At 62.4% G+C, this 21,962-nt stretch overlaps 5 protein-coding genes across 6 annotated transcripts; 2 read left to right on the top strand and 3 right to left on the bottom strand.

The window, feature by feature from the left end:
- Positions 1-480: 480 nt before the first annotated feature.
- On the top strand, positions 481-4,070 carry JDV02_005755 (uncharacterized protein; the record flags this gene model as incomplete). The annotated part of the gene is made up of 3 exons (XM_047987074.1): positions 481-2,065; positions 2,160-3,525; positions 3,729-4,070. 3 exons carry the CDS (start codon positions 481-483, stop codon positions 3,862-3,864), a joined length of 3,087 nt encoding a protein of 1,028 aa, XP_047843058.1. The 3' UTR covers positions 3,865-4,070.
- Positions 4,071-4,221: 151 nt separating this feature from the next.
- On the bottom strand, positions 4,222-6,085 carry JDV02_005754 (uncharacterized protein; the record flags this gene model as incomplete). The annotated part of the gene is made up of 2 exons (XM_047987073.1): positions 4,222-5,537; positions 5,731-6,085. The coding sequence occupies 2 exons, from the start codon at positions 6,083-6,085 to the stop codon at positions 4,222-4,224; spliced, it is 1,671 nt and encodes a 556-aa protein (XP_047843057.1).
- Positions 6,086-7,503: 1,418 nt separating this feature from the next.
- On the bottom strand, positions 7,504-9,480 carry JDV02_005753 (uncharacterized protein; the record flags this gene model as incomplete). Its single annotated transcript, XM_047987072.1, has 1 exon — positions 7,504-9,480. One exon carries the CDS (start codon positions 9,478-9,480, stop codon positions 7,504-7,506), a length of 1,977 nt encoding a protein of 658 aa, XP_047843056.1.
- A 1,108-nt stretch (positions 9,481-10,588) lies between these two features.
- OPI1 (transcriptional regulator opi1) lies at positions 10,589-12,302 on the bottom strand (the record flags this gene model as incomplete). Its single annotated transcript, XM_047987071.1, has 2 exons — positions 10,589-11,865; positions 11,927-12,302. 2 exons carry the CDS (start codon positions 12,300-12,302, stop codon positions 10,589-10,591), a joined length of 1,653 nt encoding a protein of 550 aa, XP_047843055.1.
- A 3,745-nt stretch (positions 12,303-16,047) lies between these two features.
- apm1 (AP-1 adaptor complex mu subunit Apm1) lies at positions 16,048-18,942 on the top strand. Of its 2 annotated transcripts, none has more exons than XM_047987069.1 (4): positions 16,048-16,553; positions 16,590-16,774; positions 16,883-17,980; positions 18,056-18,942. In XM_047987069.1, exons 2-4 carry the CDS (start codon positions 16,682-16,684, stop codon positions 18,134-18,136), a joined length of 1,272 nt encoding a protein of 423 aa, XP_047843053.1. In that variant the 5' UTR covers positions 16,048-16,553; positions 16,590-16,681; the 3' UTR covers positions 18,137-18,942. The 2 variants fall into 2 exon arrangements, with proteins under 2 accessions (XP_047843053.1, XP_047843054.1); XM_047987070.1 differs by having other exon boundaries at positions 16,646-16,774; positions 18,056-18,894.
- Positions 18,943-21,962: the final 3,020 nt, after the last annotated feature.

The following is a 21,962-nucleotide window of genomic DNA, read 5'->3' as shown; positions in this document are numbered from 1 at the left end:
CGAGACAGGTGTCATTGTCTTGCGCCGAGGCTAACAAATTCTTTATAGCCAAGTCCCGATGCTATGACTCGGAGCATCGGGCCTCACTCCCCCTTGGCTCGGAGCGGGACCGGCAGGCGCGGGTGATGTGGACCGGGCGCACGCCCTACATGTAATGGTGCCGGCCCCCACTCTTGACAAGCCCCGGGAGGCCTTGGTGTTAAAAACCGGAGCTCGCGGCCGCAAGGGCGTGCGGGTGACTGGGAGGGGCTGGCTGCACTGTCACAGTGGTTCAAAGAGTATCGTGTATGGTGGGTTGCGGAGACGACGGCGACGACGACGCTGCTTCGTCGGCGACTCCTCTCACATACGCCGCTCACCGCACATCGATCCCGGTCGCCTTTGTCGCCCGCGGGTAGCCGAGCGCATCCCTCTCACGCCGTATCGCAACGTGACAAGTCTTGACACTGTGAACCTGACGACACCCGGTCATGGAAGTCGATGACAACGAGTGGCCGCAGGCCCCGGCCCCCGCCCCGGCTCCGGCTCCACCCGGCCCCGGGACTCATAGCGGGATACGGCCCCGGCATGACGGCGATGCCGATGACACCAACGACGGCAGCAACAACCCGCCCACGGCCGATCTTCACCCAGGACGCCGTCCGCACGCTGCGCCGCTGGTTCGCCGCCAATAAGCACCACCCCTACCCGACACGCGACGACAAGGAGTCACTCTGCGCCCTCACCGGCCTCGATGTCGTCCAGGTCGCCAACTGGTTCGCCAACGCCCGCCGCCGCCGCATCAAGGTCGGCAGCCCGCCTCCGCCGCCGTCGTCAATGTCATCGTCGGCTGCTGCCGTTGCGTCGAGTGCGCACGTCTTGCGCGCTCACATGAACAGGCAGCAGCAGTCCTCATCCTCCTTGGCCACCTCCCCGTCCTCGCCGCTGCGCGACGTCGTTGGCATGGACGCCTCTACGCCCATCGACGTTGTCATGCCCCAGCCGCCGCGCCGCGCCCCCACGCCCGGCGTCTTCGAGGACATGATGGATCCTCTGCAGCGCTGGGCCAACTCGCCCCCCGAAGACGAGCCCGCCGCCGCGACGGCCATCTACCGCGCCGCCAACGAGCCCTTCTACGCCTCCGCCTCCGTCTCCGCCTACCCGTACCTGTACCTGTCCGATGACGGCGGCGGCGGCGGCTCCAGCGCCTCGGCTAGCAACCGCTCGTCCCTGAGCCGCCAAGGCATCGGCGGCGGCGACAACATCAGCAACCCGCGCAGCGAAAGCTCTGTCGCCTCGTCGCGCTCCTCGAGCTTCGGCGTGCCCCCCTCACCGCTTGACCAGGCGGCCCACCACGGCGGTTCGTCGTCTCACCCCCGTCAGCAGCACCACCGCCGGCGCCGGCGCCGTAGGAGGAATCACACTCTTCTCCCCGCGCGGCAGTCGACGCTCGGCCGCCCCTCGCGCGGCATCTTTCAGTGCACCTTTTGCGTCGAGGAGTTTCGCACAAAGTACGACTGGCAGCGGCACGAGAAGACGTGGCACCTCCCGCTGGACCGGTGGGTATGCACGCCCACGGGGCCCCTGGCCGTGCGACGGCGCGACCACCACCGTCGTCGCCGCGCCTCCTCCTCCTCCCCCTCTTTTCCCAGGGGGAACGGGAATGGGGACGGGGAATGGGACGAGGAAGAGGACGAGGGCGGCGGTGGCGACGCACTCGTGTGCGTGTTTTGCGGCGAGGAAGGCCCCGATGCGGCGCACATCGAGTCACACAACTTCTTGCTCTGTAACCGCCGCGGTGTCGACGAGCGCACATTTTACCGGCGCGACCACCTGATGCAGCACCTGCGGCTAGTGCACCGCGTGGGGGCGGGCGTCCCCGGCTCGAGCTTCGACGCGTGGAAGGCCGCGGCGCCACCCATACGCTCACGCTGCGGCTTCTGCGGTCGCTGCCTCGACGACTGGGCCATGCGCGTCGAGCACCTCGGCGAGCACTTCAAGGCCGGGAGCACCATGCGCGACTGGGTCGGCGACTGGGGGTTCGACCCGGCGGTGCTGCAGACGATAGAGAATTCGATGCCTCCGTGTAAGTTGAAATTCTTCCCCCTTTGCTTCTCGGAGAGACTGTATACATGCAACGCCCATTCGGTCCTTGGTGCTGACGAGGATACATACTCCAGACCTCCTTGACTACGAACGTAATTCACCCCTCCCGTACAAGGCTGGCGGCGCCTCTCCCTGGACGCCCTCGACCGCTTACGACCTGCTCAAGATGGAGCTCCAGTACTGGGTCATGAATCATCTCGACGCCGCGGGCGACCAGCCGCCCGACGCCGACGTCCAGCGCGAGGCCTGCCGCATCATTCTCAGCGCGGACCTGGCCGGCGGCAACACGCAAGGGCTGGGAGCAGCAGCGCAAGCGGCAGCCGCAGCCGCAGCTGCAACCAAGACAAGCCCTTCGTGGCTGCGCGACCTGGCCACGGCGTCGCCCGAGATCCTCCAGGGCGCCATGCTGCAGACTGTGCGCGGGCAGGCCGAGAACCGGCTCACGACGCTGCGCATCAATGGCAAGGACGACATCTTTGAGGGCTGCGAGCTCGAGCGCCGGCTGCTCGCTGCCATTATCCGCGCCGCCCGCCTCCGGCCCGCGCCACTTTCGAACCGCGAGATACAGGCCGAGGCCGTGCGCATCGTGCGTCAGACCGAGGAGCGGTCCAGCGCACCGTCCGACGTCGTCGCCGGGTGGCTGCTGCGCATGATTTCCGCATCGACAGACTGGCTTGAAGGGGTCAAGGAAAGGGCTCTAGGACGGGCGCAGGAGGAGGCCGAGGGAGAGCATCAGGAGGATGAGGAAGACGGCGAGGCAACAGAGGGCGTGGGTGTGTCGCATCCTTTATCCCTCGATGACACGGAGCTCGACGTCGCTGCGCTAGGCGCGCAGATGGATCTCGTCCTGCCGGGGACTCATCAGGGGTTCACCACCGACGGCATCGTTGCGCCCGCCGCCGTGTTCCCTCCTCTCGATTCCCTGCCCACAACTGACGACGACATGGACCTCCTCTGGGCCCTTGACCTCTCTGCCGCTGACGATGCCATCACGCCAGCCCCATTGATCAGCAGCACCGCAACGCCACCGCACGAAGAGGAGCAGTCGCGCCTCTACCAGCTACACACCATGAACAATGCGCACCGAGCCCACCGCATACACACCAACACCATCACCACCGCTAGCACCAGCACGGTAACTGCGCCGGGTGCCGTCCTGGCGTCCACTGCGACCACGTCGCGCTCGCCGTCTGGCGCGGGGGCCAGCAGCGCGACGGAAGCAGGAGGACCGCGCGGCCACCATCACCACGCACAGCTGGCTGCCGCGGTGACGGCGTCGACGCGCCCGCCCTACTTCCCCAACGACGCCAACGCGTACCGCCGTCTGGCGCACGACCTGGCGCGGTTCGTGGCCGCGGCCGTGTCGGACAAGAACCCGAACCGGCACGTGCCGAGCGACGAGGAGATTCAGTACCAGGCGCGGTGGCTCGAGTTTGACGAGTGAGTTTGCCTGACCTTCAGCCTTTGTGTTTGTTTCCACTCCTAGCAGATGCCCCCCCTTTTTTTTTTCTCATGCAGGATATTTTTTCTATTTTTCATATCTCAGTTCGTCCCCTTTGCGTCGGCTTTGACATATAGTCAGATGTGGTGATATGCCGAGAGACAGACCCCCTTGCTGACTAGCGTTTGCTATCACCGTACAGCGACGACCCGTGGAACCAGACGGCGGCGGATAACCCCGAGTGGCTGATGCGGTTCAAGCGCGACGTGGGCTTGCTGCCGCAGGAGTCGGGTCCGGGGCTGGGGCTGGGGTACTTTGCCGCGCCGAGACACAGGTGAGAGTGGCGGCTAGGTAGTTACTGTCGACTGTGTCTCATTCGACTCCGAGGGTCAGGTGTCGAATGTAAAGTGTAAATATAACGGGGCGCAATGGCGGATGGGAATTGCGCGTGTACCGATGCGGCGAACGCCAGACTACATGCAGGCACGGAAGAAGGAGACAACGGTATATGGTTGTAGCACAATCCAGCTCTCGCATCTATATGAAGCGGCAATTATGTCCACTGCACTCCCTATGGACCTCGTCCCCCGTAAATCATACAAAAGAAAAACCTAATTACATACGCGTCAGGTCCCCCCTTTATATGCCGGCAAGCACCCACGCGTTGATGCACCGTATAGATACTCGTTGGGCCCTCACGTCGTCGACGACGTCGACCCCCTATTCACCTTGAGCGCAAACACCCCCCTCTCTATACAATTCAGCAGCACCGTGCCCGAGGCGAAAAACGGATACGCCGTCCACGCGCCGTCGAACTCGGCGCTCCCGCCCTCGGCGTCATCATCCGGGAAGCAGTCAAAGTGCGCCACCTCGCGCATCGTCTTCCCCTGCGGGTCCCCCTTGGCCACGCCCGATACGTCGACGACGCGCATCCCCGAGCCGTAGTTTGCCATGTAGCTAAGCCCATCGCGCACGTACTGATTATGGTCGACGCTCTTCACGGGCGCCGTGTACCGCCCGGTCCATCGCGGCGCAGTCAAGTCCCGCACGTCGAAGACATACGTCGTGGTGTGCGTGTCGCCGCCGGGGGTGCGCCCGCGGTTCTCCTCGTCGAGCTCGTCGTCGAGCAGCAGGTGCGTTAGCGCGGCGCCGTCGACGGGCCAGGTCTGGTGCGTGTAGGCTCCCGTGCCGTTGAAGCCGTCGTAGGTGGTCTTGCTGAGGACGAGCGGGGCGGCGCGGTCCGTCACGTCGTAGATGGTGAGCGTGTCCTCGTTGCACCCGAAGACGATCTCGCGCCCGTGGTAGCGCGCGTCGGCGCCACGGTAGGTCACGGCCAGGGCGTCGTGCACGTAGCCGTCCTGGCCGGCGCAGCCCGTGAGCGTGGGCTTGGCTGGGTTGCGGGCGTCGAGCATGATGAGGCCGCCGTTGGATGACGAGGACGGCTCTGAGGACGACGACGGTGGTGATGCTGGTGATGCTGGTGATGCTGGTGATGCTGGTGATGCTGGTGATGATGGTGATGGTGATGGTGATGGTGATGATGTCGATGACGATGACGAGTTGGAAGAGCCGCCGCCGCCCGCGAGCCCCTCGCACGCCCCATCCAACCCGTCCTTGCCCGCCCCCAGCACGTACACCGTCTGACTCTCCTCATTGACCGCCACGTTGTGCGCGCTGCCGAACCCGACGTACCACGCCGTCAGGTCCAGCAGCGTGCTAAACGTCTTGGGCTTCGCACCCGCACCCCCTGCCCCCGCGGTACCACTGGCGTTGCCGTTATTCAGGGCCAGCAGCTTGGTCAGGTCAAACACCTGCAGGCCGTGGCCGTACGCGTCGGCCACAATGTACGCGTGGTGGCCCAGCACCTTGATGTCGCGCCAGATAGCGTTTTCCGTCTGCGTCGGCAGCCGGCCCAGGTACGTCAGCGAGCCGTCCTTGAGCACCTCGACAAAGGCGACGCCGTCCGTCTGGCCGACGATGGCGAACTCGCGCCCGTCGGTGTGCGTCCAGCCTGTATTTACGTACGTGGGCCACCACGACATGTGGTGTGCCCGCTTGCTCGTCAGCGGTCGAGTTTCCCTTTACTCACGGGGAGATGTATTTTCTCTCTCCCCTTCTTTTGTTTTCAAAAGGGGGGCAAAGATGAGGGGCAAAAGGGGGAGGAAGGAGGGAGGAAGGGAAGGAGGAAGAAAGGCGTATCGCACCCCAGAGGTCGTTGCCCGCGCGCGTCTGGCTGCCCATGGCCTCGTGCGTCAGGTGGCCCAGCAGGTCCACGTTCTCGCAGCTGTACTCGCCCACCTTGCCGCCCTGGCACCGCGTCGCCTCCTGCACCTTGTAGCGCCCGGGGTCGAACAGCCCGGCGTCCTGCTTCTGCTGGTAGTTGGACGTCTTGAGCCCCATGACGGCCGCCATCTTGCTCTGCTTGTTGGGGTTCGCCTCGAGGATGGAGGAGGAGGAGGAGGAGGAGGAGGACTCTCTCCTGTGCGGCGCGGAGGAGCTGGCGAGCGCCGCCGCCACCAGGGCTGAGAGTATCGTCGTCGTCGTCGTCGTCGCTTTCATGGTGGACGGGCAGGCGGCGGCATGGCACTATGGGTGATTTGCCAGGTCGTGACTCCGTTGGACGTATAGCCGGGGCGAACAAAACCACAAAACGTCACCTCACCAGCCGTGTCGTGTGTGTGCGTACGACGCGTTCTGTAACGGGATATAGCAACTTGGTATACTACTAAAGGGGAAATCATGGTCCAAACACCACTTGCCGCTCTTGGAAATACGCTCTGCCCTCTCTGGCAGGCGGGCAGACGGACGACCAACAGCCGCCGTTGCACTACGCGTAGACGCACTTGATGCTGCTTGCGGCGGCGGCGAGCCCACCGCCCCGTGGGCTCGCCAAGGGTGGGACATGGAGGGTCCTCGGCAGCTGGCACGAAATGATGTTCAAACGATTCATGTCAACAAGAGAAGCTTGGAGAATTGTAGATGTGCGTAGATCGCAGAGAGAATAAATAAACCCCCCCCCCACGCGCAAAGTATTCCGCGATGTGATAACGCTGCTTGGCGAACGCGCCTGACATGGACGTCCGTCCACTCACTCCTTGCTGATCTGATCGTCATCAACGCACCATGTCGTATAGAGGTGAGCCCTCTCACACTCACACAACAAATAAAGCTGAGCACCACACGACAACGTTAGTTAGTACCTACGAACATACATACGTTGCGGCAGCTCCCCTGATTGGAGCACCAGCGCCGCCGCCACAGCCGCTTGCAGCCTAACTAGCTAGCCGCCCCCTTTTCGGGTGGCGCGCGCAGCTCCGTCCAGATCTCGTGGCGTGTTGTTTGTTTGCGAAAACCCACGAGCCCACCCGTCCATCGCTATGTCTCAGCCAGACGTCATGCCGACTGAGACTTTGACTGACGCAGCATTCTTGGGGGGGGCGCTTGAAGCAAGCCCGGTTTAAACGTCCAACATGCCAGACAGAGCATGACGAGTCCACAAGCAAATATCTTGGTGCCACAGCCGACCCGGCTGGGTGTGGCTTGCGCCGCGTGTAGGTGAGTCCCCAACGGCATCGGGGGCGTCGACGCCTCAAGTTAGATGCTCTTGGCCGCGGCGCTTTGACATGATGAATCGAACACGTTCGAGCAACCAACTCATTTACTGTGAACTTGTTCCATGTTCGACTGGCCCTGGATTTACCAGAGGAGCCTACTACAAAGTCCGCCGTAATCGGTCAGTCGAGCAAGACCCGGCAGCAGACATCGCCGATCCCCCAAGACGCCACACCATACCCTACACCAGGCTGAGATGCGTTCGTTGCGGTCGCTCTGATACGCATTCGCCACCTCTTCGCTTCGCTTTCAAACACCTGCCCCTTCACTTGTACATACATACATAGTAGCGCACATACCTGGCGTCCCATGGCCGGTACATACATGCACACAACGTGGTAACTTAGTATGCCGCCCCCTTGCCTTCAGCCGCGCGCCTGCCGGGCCATCACCACCTCGGCCAGCATCTGCACCCTCCCCGTCAGCACCTCCATCTCCAGCGCCTGCCTCCGCACCTTGTCCTCCAGCCTGCCGATGCGGCCCCACAGGGTCTTGTTCGTCCTTCTCAGCTCTGCGATCTGGCCGCGCAGGTCCCGGGCAGGGGGGTGTCCGTACCCGTTGTCTGGCAGCGGCACGGGGGCTGGCCCTTGCGCCTGCGCCGGCGGAACGGAAGGGGCCGCCGGTGTTGGAGTCGTCGCGCCTCCGCCGGACTGTAGTCGGGAGAAGAGGCTGTCCCAGACCGTTTCTCCGGCCGGAGCAGGCGGCGCGGCCGCGTTGGGTGTAGATGCCGTGGCAGGTCTTCCCCGGGGAGCGTGAGTCGCGGCGCCTTGGGGTGGGTACGCGGCGGTCGTCGGCGATGGTGTGGGAGGGGCCCGGCGAGAGAAGGGCGTGTCCTGCGGTTTGTTGATGCCGATGCTGGGCGCGTACGCATCTGGATACGTCTGCCGCGACGAGGGGGCGGTCCGTCCGGACGTGGTGGAGTGATGATGGCGCGCTTGCCATGCATCTCGCGGATGCTCCATGTCGTCGTGTCCACGCGAGGACGACTGCATGCGAGGTCCCCGGGGCGCGGCGGCCCGCGTCGGAGAGCCAGCCGCCCCGCGTGCCATGCCGTGTCGCTGCCCCTGACTCTCCGCCGTAGTAGTCGATGTAGTCGTCGCTCGGACTGGGGGAGGGATAGCCTCTGCGTGCGGTCGAGGGGCTGACGATGTCGTCTCACCGCCATTCCCCCTTCCAGTATCCAGGTCCATGGCGTCGGGATCCCTGTTCCTGTTGTCTCGCTTCGGGTTGCTTGGCTGGGCTTGAGTCGACGGCGCGGGCGGCGGGACAAGTGTCGTCTTGTGTGTCGATGGGATCCGCTTCACGGGGCTGGACTCCGTCGACGAGATGTATACGACCTCGTTCATGTTGTCCTTGTCGCTACCACCTGCCGGCTCGTCCTTGTTCTTGGTGTCCTTCGTTCTCTGCTTCTTCTTCTTCTTCTTGTCGGTCTTTGGCTCCGTCTCCTTCTTCTCCTTGGGCTTCTTCTCGTCCTTCCTTTCCTTGTTGTGCTTCTTGTCTCTGGTTCTCCGCCGCTCGGCCCTCTGCTCCTCCTCCTCTCTCTGCTTCTGCTCTCTCCGCTCCTCATCCCTCTTCTCCTGTTCTTTCCTCTCCACGTCCCTTTGCTCCTTGCGAGTCTCCCTGCCGCTCCTCTTGCGGTACTCGACCTTGCGCATCCTCCGCGCACTGCCACGAAACTCATACCGCCCCGCCTCGTACGCATTCTCATTACCGCCCTCAGCAACGGCGGTAGTGGACGTAGCAGCCACAGCTACCCTCCCCCTCCCTCCCGCCCGGTCCCTCCTCGTCGTCGTCGCTATGGTCGTTGCCGCCGACTCCTGCTCCTCCTTCTCCGCCAGCAGAAGCACCTGCGCCGCATTCGCCGGCACCGCGCCCGGCCCCCTAAACGTCGCAGCATAGGGGTGTTTCCTGTGGAATGCGTCCCACCACTCGTAGGCCATGAGCGGCCGCAGGCCGAACATGGTCACCAGGACGAGGAAGACGGCGTACGAGGGCAGCGGCGGGCGGTCGACGACGGCTGAGGAGGTGGTGGCGGTGCTGCTGCTGCTGCTCCTCGTGGTGGTAGTGGCGGTAGCCGAGGGGGTGGAGGAGGAGGAGGAGGAGGAGGAGGCGTAGGGACCCCGAGGGGACGCGTACTTGCGCACAATGAGGTGGCTCGACGGCCGGTAGGTGCCGCGGGTGACGCGCGCAATGGGCGTCAGGGCCTTGAACTCGGCCCGCACCGCGGGGTGCCAGCGGCGGTGGGAGCGGCGCCAGAGGGCCCGGAGGCGCGCCGCGATGTCCCTGTCGATGGGATTGCGGGGGGGCGCGAACTGAGGGGGTTCTTCCTTTGCGGGCATCATCAGATGGCGACAGTGGCGGCGGCGGCGGTTGTGTGTAGTTGTGGCTCGTGGTGGGCGTTGGTTATGATGGTCGTGGTGGGTTGTGTTGTAGTTGTTGTAGTTGTGAATTTGTGGTTTTCTGCTTGTGGTTGTGTAGTTGCGGTTGTGAATGTGGTTGTCGTGAGTTGTCGTTCCTGAAGACTACGATGCCACACACACAAACACCAGAACACCCCTCCAACCTCCTTCCAGACAGGCAGGTCAACTCCCAGGCCAACAACGCCCAGTCTCCGAGAGTTGGAGCGGCATTGTTCAGCGTTGCGGCTTGCTGTAAACACGCTTCTTTCATCCCGTTTGCCCCCCCTCGCCCCTTCTCCTCCCTTCCCCTGCCTACCCATATATGACGACGACATGCAAACGCTCACTCGCTACTCACCGCTCACTCACTCACGCATGCCACGCCTGACCCTCGGATGAAACAAGTTCAATTCGATGATGCAAAACCCCGTCCGTCACACCTTTGCCCTCGTCCCAACGGACTGGCTACCATGCGCACACCCTTCCCCCAGAAAAGCATTCCCGCCCATGTTACGCCCCGAAACGCCTCCCGATACAGACCAGACCCGTCGTGGACTCGCGATGTAGGGCAGCCGAGCCGAGCCGAGCGCCATCAACGTGCTCACTCATCCAAACGTCTCTCTATGCCTGAACGGACGTCGTCCAATCGTCGCCCGCCAGGCACCGCTGTCGGCCGACCGCCTGGATCGCGAGCCCCCCAAGGGTCTGCATAATAAAACACAAGTGAGGTATCTTTCCGTCATGTCCCGTGTCCCGTCCAGTTCCCGTATGTTGCAGCCCCCGTGTCCCTACGATTGCGATTGCGGGCTCGCTCGCTCGCTTGTTGGCAAGGGGCCAAGACAAGGTCGCGTCAAAGAAAAATAAGTGAAGAGAAAGGAAACCGTGGGAATGAGGGAATGAAGCGCCCTGCTGCACAGTAGACGCTGGTCGACAGTGGGTATCCGCGTTGCTGCCCTAGCCCATTTTGCTACTCCGCCTCTTGTTGATGTCAACACCTCGCGTCACATTGTCGCTTCTTCTTTTTGGTCTTGCCCGATGAGCTCCGCTCGGCTCACCCCATCTTGACATCGCCATTCGTCTCGTGCGTCGGAGGTAGCGGCCTGTCCTCGTCGGTCGACGGGCGCCGCTTCTTGCCCATGCGCTCGCACCACTCCTCGGCGCTCACAATGGTCCCGTCGACGACGCCCGTGATTTGCGTCACCATGTCGAGACCCTCCTTGGCCAGCACCAGCACCTTTTGCGCGCCTTCGCGAATCGCCGAATCGCTGTCCTTGGCGCCACCCTCCGGGCTGCTCGTCATGGTCGCCACGCGGAACCGCTGCGGTAAGCTGGTGAGGTGTCGGCGCACCAGTGTCCGCGCGTTCTCCGGAAGGGCGCCGCCGGCGTACTTGGACACGGTGTTGATGGAGTCCTGCAGCGTCTTGAGGACGTCGCCCTTGAGCGTGTTGATCTTGTTGGCCAGCTCCACGCGCGACTCCTGCGGCGTCTTCTGGCCCGCGGCGAGCGGCTCGTCGTTTCCGTCTTGGCCCTGGCCCTCGGCCACCTCATCATTGACCTTTTCGTACTCCTCCAAGGCTGACTTGAGGTTGCCGATGACGCGGCCCATGTGGTCGTTGCTCCAGCGCAACCACTTTAGGCAGTACTTGAGGCTGCGCAGGCTCTCAGCGCTCATGGCGACGCTGAGGCCCGACGTGGACATGATGAGGCGGGACTGCCACGGGGCGTTGGAAGGGTTGGACCGCGGCGGGCTCTGCGGGTTGTCCGTCTCCGTGTAGGCGGGTGAACGCATGTCGTCGTAGGCCGGGAGCGTGTCCACGGTGCTGGCCGACGAGAGGCGCCGCGGGCTCCTTAGGTCCGACGACGGCGAGTCGGTGAGTTCCGACAGCTTCTTGAGGTCCCTCGCCTGCTCCATGACGCCCTGGCTCGTCTCGCCGGAGCCGCCCATCTTGCGCCTCTTCTTGGAGCCGCCGTCTTCGTCGGTGGGGGCGGCGTGTCGACGCCCGGCGCCCAGGAACCACCGGACGCCGCCCTCGACGCCCGTGGCGCGGCCGACCGAGTTGACCGTATTGGCGATGGGTGTCAGGTAGCCCTCGACGTACTCGGCGCCCGACTTGAAACGAGGCGAAAAGTTCTTGGCCCCCCCGTAGGCGGAGCTGGCACCGCCAATGGTGCTGCTGATGAGCGGGTGAGAGGTCGTGAGGAGCGACAGGAGCGGCTCCGACTGCTGCGGCGACCGCGAGTTTCGCGATGAGGTCGGGGCTTGCGCGGCCATGGTCTGGGGGCTCATGGGCGGCAGCGAGCCGCTGTCCGGAGGGGAGGAGACAAAATCTGCGCAGCGTCAGCATTGTACGTCTCCGTCGGGAGCTTAGCTAGGCAGGGCGATTCTCACCAGCTCGAAGGTCGCCCAGGGCCTCGGCGGCGAGGCGCACGTCGGGGTCGTCGATACTAAGGGCGTTGGGGCCGTCGGCGCCGGCTGGGGGCGTGGCGGTGCTGGTGACGCTGCTGCCGTCGACGTCCATGTTCGCCGGACTGTCGGGCTGCTGCTGCTGCTGCTGCTGCTGCGACGGCGGAGGGGGCTGGCGGTAGGCCATGGATCCGTTTAGTGAGGGCCAGTGCGAGGGCGGGCCCGAGGGCGGCGGCCGATCGAGCCTCACGTCGCCCGTCACGCTGCTGAGGGAGGGGAGCATCTTGTCGCGATCATGGCTCGTCAGGGGAGGCAGGCGTGTGGGGAGGGAGTCGATGTCCGGGGGAGGCGAGAACTGCATCGAGGCAGCGTTATCGAGGCGAGCAGGCGGCCAGGACCGGGGAGGTTGTATTTGTAGTCGGGAGGATTCGTCGTCGGGGGCGAAGTCGACGCAGGTCCCAGTGACGCCGTCGGACGGGGTGGAGGGAGGCGGCGGCGGCGGCGACGACGACGGCTATGGCTCTGCGAGGGCGTCGTTTGGCTGGTCGTAGGCCGTAGATGTAGAGGCAGACGCAGTGGCACGGGTAGATGCCTTTTGGCAATGGAGGAGAAGGGGGAAGAGGCGCGAGAGCGGCCGGCCGTGGTAGGAGTGGTGGTGGTTGAGGCGGCGGGTGGTTTGGTTTGGTTTGGTTTGGTTGGTGGTACACGGGCTGGTACTTGATAGTGGGCGCGGTGCAGTGGAGGCGCTGGCAGACGGTCCGCACAACGGCTGCCGGTGGCGGCTCGGGGGCCCAGGTCCCTGGACGCAACCTGGAACTTATGGTACTATCCCTGATGGCGTCGAAGCCGCTGTCAGATGCGATGCGAGTGCGAGCGGGGGACTCGGGCGTCGGCGACGGTAGCGGCAGCGTTCATGGAAGGCTCGTGCGTGCGTGCGGACGGGAGCACAGCGGGCGGGCAAAAGAGCGGGAGGAAAGGAAAGGATTCTAACTTGCTGCTAGTACCGTGCTACTGTAAGTTACTGCCCGCCGCTGCTGGAGCGCTGTGCGGTGCTGAGACGGTTTCACGATGGCCCCCGAACAGCGGGCGCGGCGCGGCGAGCATGTGATTGCGCGTCGCTCCACCAATCCGATGCGGTATTGCTTCTGCCGTTCAGGCGCCACGGACTTGTGCTGTTGGGTTGGGTGTGTCCTTTTCAGCGGGTCTCCTGCCCTGTAAGTGCCCTGCTGGCACCCCATTCAGGGGAGGGATCCATTCCAGGGGATGTACCCACCAATTAGGTACCTAAGATGTCCTCCGCTGACGCTTCAGCTTCCCATCTTTCTTTTTTGGCTTGTGATGGACACGGACAGGGAGGCGGCCGGCCACGCTGCGCCGGAGACACGGGGGATCAAACGATCCAAAGAGCTGTCAATCTGCCAGTTGCGTGCGTGCAGCAACCTATATACGCCTCTACAGTGCAGTGCAGAGTAGTTCAGTGCAGTACCTTCACTTCATCAGTGCTGCTGTGGCGGCGGCGCCGACGACGTGATGACGCTTGACGCTGACGTTGGGACAAACACGAGGTACCTGCAGTACAAGGCGCTTCGTACCTCGTCGCCGAGTTTGTTGGGGCGCCCCCAAGCCTCCTCCTCCTTCCATCCATCCATCCACCCATCCATCCAACTATCCATCCATTCAGGCAGCCCCCTCTTCCCAGAAGGGCCCTCAGTTGCGGGCTCAGACCCAACCCACTCCGGTTGATGAGCGTGTCCCTGCTGCGGCGGCGGCTGATGCTGCTGTTGCAGGCACTTGACTCGACTGGCAGTCGGCGCGGAGCTCTTAGGTTCCCCGCGATTCGCCCTCTGGCGCCGAACTGGCCCTCCAGAATACGTAACAGCGCCAGCAGCTGGCCTGGGATGTCCGTCGGACAACTGGAGTAACTTACGGCATTGCCACATGCGGCATGGCCAGCCTAGCCGTTCGTTGTACAGCAAGGGGCTTGTTTTCTCCGGAGCGAGTTGACCGACCCCAGCCTGAAGCAAGGGGGAGGAGACGAGGCAAGGCATCTATCTGATGTGAAGTGAGGTGCTGATGAACCTGCGAGACACAGTTCCCCCGAGTCCGCTCTTCACGGGCATTCATATGCCAGCAGACGGAGATGGTAGCATTGTCGATCGCAGCGCGGGCAGCAGCATTAGGCGCCATGAACACGGCTCGGGCGAGCATGGGGGCGGGCGAGCATGGGGGCGGGCGGGCGGGCGGACACAACGAAAGACAGCGTCACAGAGACGGTGCTGGCTGCTTGGGTTGGCATTGGCGTTGACGTCGCTGTCATAGCCTGGGGAAGAAGGACAAAGCAAAGGCAAAAAAGCACGTGTCAGTGGGTGATGCTGCTACGTACTGCCGCCGCCACCATTGATCCCTGCATCTGGCAGCGGCGGGGAACATGGAAATCACATGCGACGGGCTGCCTCAACTGGGACGGGGCACACCAGTGGAGCTGGAGCCCGACAGGCAGCACACTGGACTGGGCCGCTCAGCACCACCGCCGCCGCTGCCGCTGTAACCTGGGGCGGCTTCCAGCAGACTTCCATGCCGCCCTGTGGAAGGGCTCATCAATACAGCAGGCCATTCGACAGCAGGCCATTCGAGCACAGGGGCACTGGCACCCACCTTGCACCTCCTGGAAACCACCTCGGAAGCCGCTCCCTGGCACCGGCAAAGTATGGGTATATCTATCTACCCTTATCGCGGCGCGCGCAGAGCGAGGCGTCGCCGGCACAATATTAGGGACGGATGCTTCGGCCCCGCCCGCCAGCTAGCTTCACATGCCCGAGTGCCCGTCGCGGTGGCGAACCACCACCTCAAGCACGTTCTCCCCGTCCGGATTCGCGGGCAAAGCATCACATCCTCACGGTCCACTTCCGGTTGGTCGTCACACTCCGCATGGGCTTCCCCGGAGACCCCTACTCGCAGAGGCAGCGCCCATAATGGACATGGCATGCCAGCCGACCAACCGGCTGAAGCACATCCAGAGTGTAAACTTGGTTAGCCATCCATGAATGGATGGTTGGACCTGGCCTCCTGCCCAACCTGGCGACAGCGTCCTCTGTACGACGTCAAGGTACACACCGTTCCATCGTCCATCTCTCCAGTAATAAGTCACCTGGCCGAGACACCCGTGAATCTGTTGAGCCCCTCCTCTCGCCGGCGCCGGCAAAGCGTCCAAAGTCGTCACACGACGCCCCGCGCACCAAAAGGGGGTCGTTACCAACGCCAACGGGCAGTGGCTTGTTCTGACATCGCGAAATCGCCACAGACGCCTCGCCTTGGGCGTCCTCTCCGGCTGAGGCGTCAGGATGCGGATTCGTAGCAGGACGAAAGAGGGCGGTAGATAGCAACTGTCTGGCGACAACGCACCCATCCACCATGCCCCTATCGTCTCTTGTCCAGCCGAGGCAACGGCGTAAACCACCAGAGACATAGCCAATGGATGCTACGACATCGCCCATCTTCACAGCCTGCTCCCAAGTCGTAAGACTCGTCCGAGAGGCTGCTCAAGGCAAGCAAGCAATGGGGAAAAAAAGTCGTCCCCATTCACACACACACCTAGGTCTCAATCGCAAATCGTCAAAAAAATGTCCGGCTCCTCTGACGCCGCCCAAGCCACAGAGGGGTGACTATTCATCGTACTCGGGCAGCTCTTAATGAAACCATGGAAAATGTCCTTCCTCTCCGCGCCGCGAAATCGCAGCTTGCCAACCACGGCGCCGCAAGCCCAAGATCCGACAGAATGCCGGTTGGGCGCGGGCTGGAGGATGGGCTGCACTGTCTAGAGGGCGCGTTGGGAAGGGAAAAGAAGGAGAGGAAAGGCAGGCACTGCACGCGCGTGTGGAATATATTTTCACGTTGACCTCAGCTAGCTCCACACGATGGGCTGGGTCACGTGCTATATCACAACCTAACGCTATGGACGGCGCTGAGCGTGCTGGATGGAGTCGACCAGCGTCAGGGGCAGGTGCCTGTGCCCCGTCGTTTACCCGCGCAGGACCCCCCACCTGGTGGTGGATGGACGAACGGACAGGAGACAGCTCAGTGACCTCCTCCACTCTCATTGGCGCCCTCCAGCACCTCCAGCACACTGACTGCAAGGTGTGGCCAGCACTCCCTTAGTACAACCACCACCTCCAACAACCCGCCGGCGCCACGACGCAGCACGAGCTCCTTGAAGCCAAATTTCCAGAAAACCACCATCGTCACTTCAAGCCAAACCCACCATGACCCGTCTGTGAGCGCGTCCCCCCCCCCGCCCGCCTCCCCCGGAGCTCCTGCCGTCCGCAACGCCCATCAACACCACACGACACACTTGGCGCTCGTGCACGCCTCTCTCCCTCTCCCGTTGTCGGCCACGGCGCCAATTGACGCCCGCCTCCTTGCCTCACCCCGTCTGCGAGCCGTGCCCCCCTCCCTCATCCTCCTCCTTCTCCGCGACTGCAACGCCCAACGACAACGATCACGATCACGATCACGATCACGATCACGACCACGACCACACGACCACGACGCGCCACCACGTCGGCCGCCATCCACCATGGCGTCTGCCCTCTTCTTCCTCGACCTCAAGGGCAAGGTGGGCTCCCCCCCCCACCTCTTCTAACGGACGCAGCGCAAGCTGGCTGGACGGAGGGCCAAACACGAAAAGCCGACTGACACTCCAAGCAGACCCTCCTCGCCCGCAACTACAGGGGTGACATTCCCATGTCGGCTGTCGAAATGTTCCCCGTCCTCCTCTCCGAAGCCGAAGAAGAATCCTCCGCCGTCCCGCCGTGCTTCTCCCACGAGGGCATCAACGTGCGTGCCTCTCTATCTACCTACCTCACCTACTCCCAACGGCCACGCGACATCCCGATGGCCCTCTCCCCCGTCCTCCTCGCTGACATGTCACTTCCAAACCCCTAGTACCTCTACATCCGCCACAACAACCTCTACCTCCTCGCCCTCACCAAGCGCAACACCAACGCCGCCGAGATCCTCCTCTTCCTGCACAAGGTCGTCCAGGTCTTCACCGAGTACTTCAAGGCCCTCGAGGAGGAGTCCATCCGCGACAACTTCGTCATCATCTACGAGCTCCTCGACGAGATGATGGACTTTGGCTACCCGCAGACGACCGAGTCCAAGATCCTGCAGGAGTACATCACGCAGGAGTCGCACAAGCTCGAGATCCAGGCCCGCCCCCCCATCGCCGTCACAAACGCCGTCTCGTGGCGCTCCGAGGGCATCCGCTACCGCAAGAACGAGGTCTTCCTCGACGTCGTCGAGAGCCTCAACCTCCTCGTCAGTGCAAACGGCAACGTCCTGCGCAGCGAGATCCTCGGCGCCATCAAGATGAAGTGCTACCTCAGCGGCATGCCCGAGCTGCGCCTCGGCCTCAACGACAAGGTCATGTTCGAGACGACGGGCCGCACTACCCGCGGCAAGGCCATCGAGATGGAGGACGTCAAGTTCCACCAGTGCGTCCGCCTCTCGCGCTTCGAAAACGACCGCACCATCTCCTTCATCCCCCCCGACGGCGAGTTCGAGCTCATGTCCTATCGCCTCAACACCCAGGTCAAGCCCCTCATCTGGGTCGAGTGCGTCGTCGAGTCCCACTCGGGCTCCCGTATCGAGTACACCCTCAAGGCCAGAGCCCAGTTCAAGCGCCGCAGCACCGCCAACAACGTCGAGATCATCGTGCCCGTCCCCGACGACGCCGACACCCCGCGCTTCCGCACCAACATTGGCTCAGTCCACTACGCCCCCGAGCAGAGCGCCATCGTCTGGAAGATCAAGCAGTTTGGCGGCCAAAAGGAGTTCCTCATGCGCGCCGAGCTCGGCCTGCCCAGCGTCCGCGGCGACGACGAGCTCGGCGGCGGCATGACGGGCGGTTTCGGCGGCAGCATGGGCGGCGTCGGCGGCATGGGCAAGGGCGCCAAGCGGCCCATCCAGGTCAAGTTTGAGATCCCCTACTTTACCACCAGCGGTATCCAGGTCCGCTATCTGAAGATTACCGAACCTAAGGTACGTCAGCCAGGATTCCCCCTGCCTCCCTCTCCGCCAGCCCTCCACCGCCCCCCAAACTGACGCTTGGGACAGCTGCAATACCCCTCCTTGCCGTGGGTACGATACATCACACAGTCCGGCGACATTGCCGTGCGCCTACCAGACGCTGTCTGAGGGAGTCTCCCCCACCCTCTAGCTCCCCTCTCGGTCTTTAAGCGTGCCCCCGGGTATTTCAGCATGAACAAGCCGAAGAGGCCTATCCCTGGATTTCGGCGAGCACTCGTGGCCCATCCCGCTTGCTTTCCTCCCGCCGCAGCATGGCACGCGTGGGGACAAAAGGGACCAACGTGTTTAAGAAAAGGCGCGAAGGCGCTGCAGGACGGCGCCCACTCCTCGGCGAATAGACAGCTAGCTTTTTTTCTTGACTTGGCCCGTTCGTGCGAGTATATCTGACGGGCTCAGGGGCAGCGGGTAGCAGCAGCAGTAGCATCGCGGGTGGCGCATCGGTGGCGGAGTAGCAAGGGGTTGATTCACAGAGTAGTAGTAAATAACGGAGGGAGTCATTTGGAGTTCAGACAAGTCACCCGCCTCCTTGGTCAGAAGAAGCAGCAGCAGCAGCGATATAGTTGGGGTGGAGAAAGGGGTCTGGAGGAGGACGGGGCGGGGTGAGGGACGGACGGTCATGCCAGCCATATATGATGGGGCGTACTTTATAGAGCGAGTGCTGTCAATTCGAGCGTTTGGGCCAGAAAAGAGAAGAGACAGAAGAGAGGAAAGAGACAAAGGCTATGAACTTTTTCAGCCGCCAACGCGGAGGCCGCAGGGCGTCTGTACAGAAACGTACAGAAAGGAGAGGGGCCCGAGAGGGAATGAGGCAGAAGACTGGAGCTCTCGGGGGGAGAAGAAGAAGAAGAAGAAGAAGAAGGAAAGTAGTGCAAAAACATGTCCAAAGAGACAAAATGGAAACGTCTCGTCGTCACGCATCCATCCATCCATCCATCCATTCCCCCTACCCCCGCCAACGTTTTTTGATGCGTTTTCCGATCGCACATTGCAACCGATACGTCCACTCGTCCGCATGTCCGTCACCGCTCTGTTCTCCGTGTGAAATATCCAAGTAACGTAACGTAAAGTTTCAGCGAGTCTGTATCAAACCTTAAGGTCCCCCAACTTCAAGGACAAACAGAAGCAACCGTCGTAGCACATATGAACCTTCGTGTCCTCTTGCTGTTTGTCCTTGGGAATGGGAGCGGAGTATTCCTGTAACGTGTGTGTGTGCGCGCGCGCGTGATGGGCCGCGAATTTGATAAATAACCCATGGACGAAGGTGTCATGTTCTCTTCCCATGCGGCCAAAGCAATCTGTTCCTGATAGAAGAAAATCGCGGACCTCGTGCCGAGCCAAAGGGCAGGGCGCAGGTCTCCAACCAAAACATATAAATATAGAGAGATCACGTCAACTTGGTCGCCTCAAGGCATTGCGCGGGTGTTCTCTCTCGTCTTGCGCTGTGGATAGCTGCTGCGCGACGACGGGAGCTAACCGTGACATGGTCGTGATGGCCAATGAGCTCCGCCGCCATGGAGTTGAATCGAGGGATGTGTCGAGGAGACGAACTCATGCACGGAGTGCTCTCATTGTGACTTGCAGCCCGAGAGCTCGTCAGCGCCTTGACGAACTCGACGAGCTCGGCTCATTGACGATGGCATGGTTTGCCCACTCGAAGTAATGCAGCCGCTCATGATACGAGCCAGGGTTATCGGGGTCTACACAGACCACCACCAAGAAGCCGACAGGGGGTTGGCAAACTGTTGGATCTTCCGGGCCTTGAGTCAGCGGCACGCGACACTAGGGAGGGTTGAGTACACGGCGTACATAATATCGGATGGTGACCACTCCTATGCCACACGCTGTTCCGCCACAGGGCATTGGGGCCTAGGAAGACGTCGTGAACGTTCCTACGGCTGAATGCCATCATACCTAGGAGGATGCCAAGGTCGCCAGCCAGCCCTTTTGATTGCGGTGACAATGACGAAGATTGCTCGTACGTAGGTGGCACGAGGCTTGGGATCAACCTCGAGCCCACTCCAGCAAGACTTTTCTGAACGGTGGTGTTTGGTAATGGAGGGTCCGAAAAATCCCCCGTCGAGGCGTATGATATTCCATCAGAGTCCAACGCGTGCACAAAGTGCAGAGCGTGCATATTCTTCTTTTGATTCAGAAGAACAGAAGTGGTAGGATCCTCCGGTATTATTATGATCGGGAGATGGGGGTTGGAAGCAAACACACCACGGGAGCTGAACTCCTGAGCGATGTCACCGTCTTGCACATTACGTATAAATCCTGGCTGGCCCAGACTACCGCGGTGCCAGTAGTAGTTAGGAGCCTCACTCACGGAACCGTCGTAATATCTCATCACCAGGCTCGGGTCTTCTCGTGTGTATCCAGCCCTGGTCCTCGGCGGCAAGGTATTCATCCACTTGTCCCTGCAATAGTCGGGCTGGGGCTCTGAGCCAACGAGAGGAGGGTCATAAAACGAAAGCCTGTTGACGACGAAGAGAAAGCTTAAAGGATAGCCTCCGCTGGAGCTGGTCTTGGGCTTGCTCGACCGGTGACGTCCGTCCGAGGAGTTCTGCTTATCGGGATACTTGCTGCTCCGCTTCACCTGCTTCGACTCCCTCTTAACAACATGTCAGGTACGCAACTCGCGCGCGGCATCGCGGGGCTAACCACTTACATAATAGTCCCTAGAGGACATGATGCTGTGTATCGCTTCGCTTGCGCCTGGCTCGAAGATGTAGACTGCGGGGTGGCGACATTCCCATCGCACGACGGTCGTCTGGCGTGCCGGTACGATGAAGCCTCAGGATGGAGATTCCCAGGGCCGCATATTATGTCCCAAGCGTTTCCCTAGATCCCCGACAGCTTTTGCGTGAGCAAGGAATATCGCAGAGGTATCGATGCCCAAGGCCAAGGTGTCGATGGAGATCGGTGAGGTTAGGCCGACATGTTGTGCGCCAGCGGTTTGAAGGAGGTCGAAGCCGTTCAGGGCAGTATTCGAGTCAAGGGCCTCCAGGCGGCGCTACTGACTCTGCATCTCCTCGGGACGGCGCCGGGCTGCGGCTGACTGGGGCCCGTGTGTCGCGGCGCGAGGCCTTGACGTCGGCGTACATGGACAAAGCAGGTCTGCGCCCGTCTCCCGTGAGGAGGCGCCCTGGGCCGCTGGGCGCGGGAAATCCAGCCAGCGTTGTGCGAGGGCCGACCCAGGGTTGGTGTCATTGCTCCCTCAGACCGGCCGTCGAATTGCCTCTTTGGGGGCCTCGCTGGTCTCCCCCCCACGGAGACCGCGCGAGGGGTGTGAACCGCCGGCGCTTCGCTTTTGTCGCGGGCAAGATCGCCGCCACGTGGAACTCATCGGCCAGCGCCTGTGTTTGTTCCCGGCTCTTGGCTCATCTCACTACCCTTCCCGTCCCGCCGTCCGTCCGAACCGCTTCCACAGGCACGCATGTACGTATGCTTCGCGCTAGCCCGCCATGCGGGCGCTGCTCGCACGTCTCGGAATCGGTGTCGACCAGCGGGCCAGTTGGACGAGCGGGGGCGCCGAAGGTGTCTCATCAAAACAAGTCTACCGTATCCTGCGGCCGTCGGGCCAATCGATGGCGGCGTCCAGCCAGGATGAATGGGCGAATGTTCACGCTAGCCGCGGCTGCGTCCGAAACCAATGTACAGTATGCATGCTCTCCTCGAGCTTCCGGTTGTCAGCGTTACTTGCTCAAAAGGGTAGTTGAGCCTCATCGATCAAGAGGTGCCCGCCAGCCGCGATTCGCGGCCCAAAACCTGGTTTTGGGTGCGTGGCCAATCCACGTATCCCGAGGTCCCCACGAAACCTGATGACGCCGAAGCGGTCAATGGAGGCTCGGGGGGGCTGTCTGGCCCTGGGCCGGGCAGGACACGTCTCTATCGAACAGCCGATGAGGCTCTTGTCCTTGTCAAGCCGGCGTCC

This window comes from Purpureocillium takamizusanense, chromosome 5 (genome assembly GCF_022605165.1).
Source record: "Purpureocillium takamizusanense chromosome 5, complete sequence".
In the NCBI taxonomy this organism is placed as follows: Eukaryota; Fungi; Ascomycota; class Sordariomycetes; order Hypocreales; family Ophiocordycipitaceae; genus Purpureocillium; species Purpureocillium takamizusanense.
The sequence above is the reverse complement of the archived record's forward strand: the minus strand, read 5'-3'. Positions and strand labels throughout refer to the sequence as shown.

What these genes read in the sequence shown, in the direction of transcription:
- apm1 (XM_047987070.1), top strand. Translation starts at nt 16,515, where the DNA reads ATGGCGTCTGCCCTCTTCTTCCTCGACCTCAAGGGCAAG. An exon ending in TCCTCGACCTCAAGGGCAAG is followed by an intron (nt 16,554 to 16,645) that starts GTGGGCTCCCCC and finishes CACTCCAAGCAG; the next exon opens with ACCCTCCTCGCCCGCAACTA. An exon ending in TGAAGATTACCGAACCTAAG is followed by an intron (nt 17,981 to 18,055) that starts GTACGTCAGCCA and finishes CGCTTGGGACAG; the next exon opens with CTGCAATACCCCTCCTTGCC.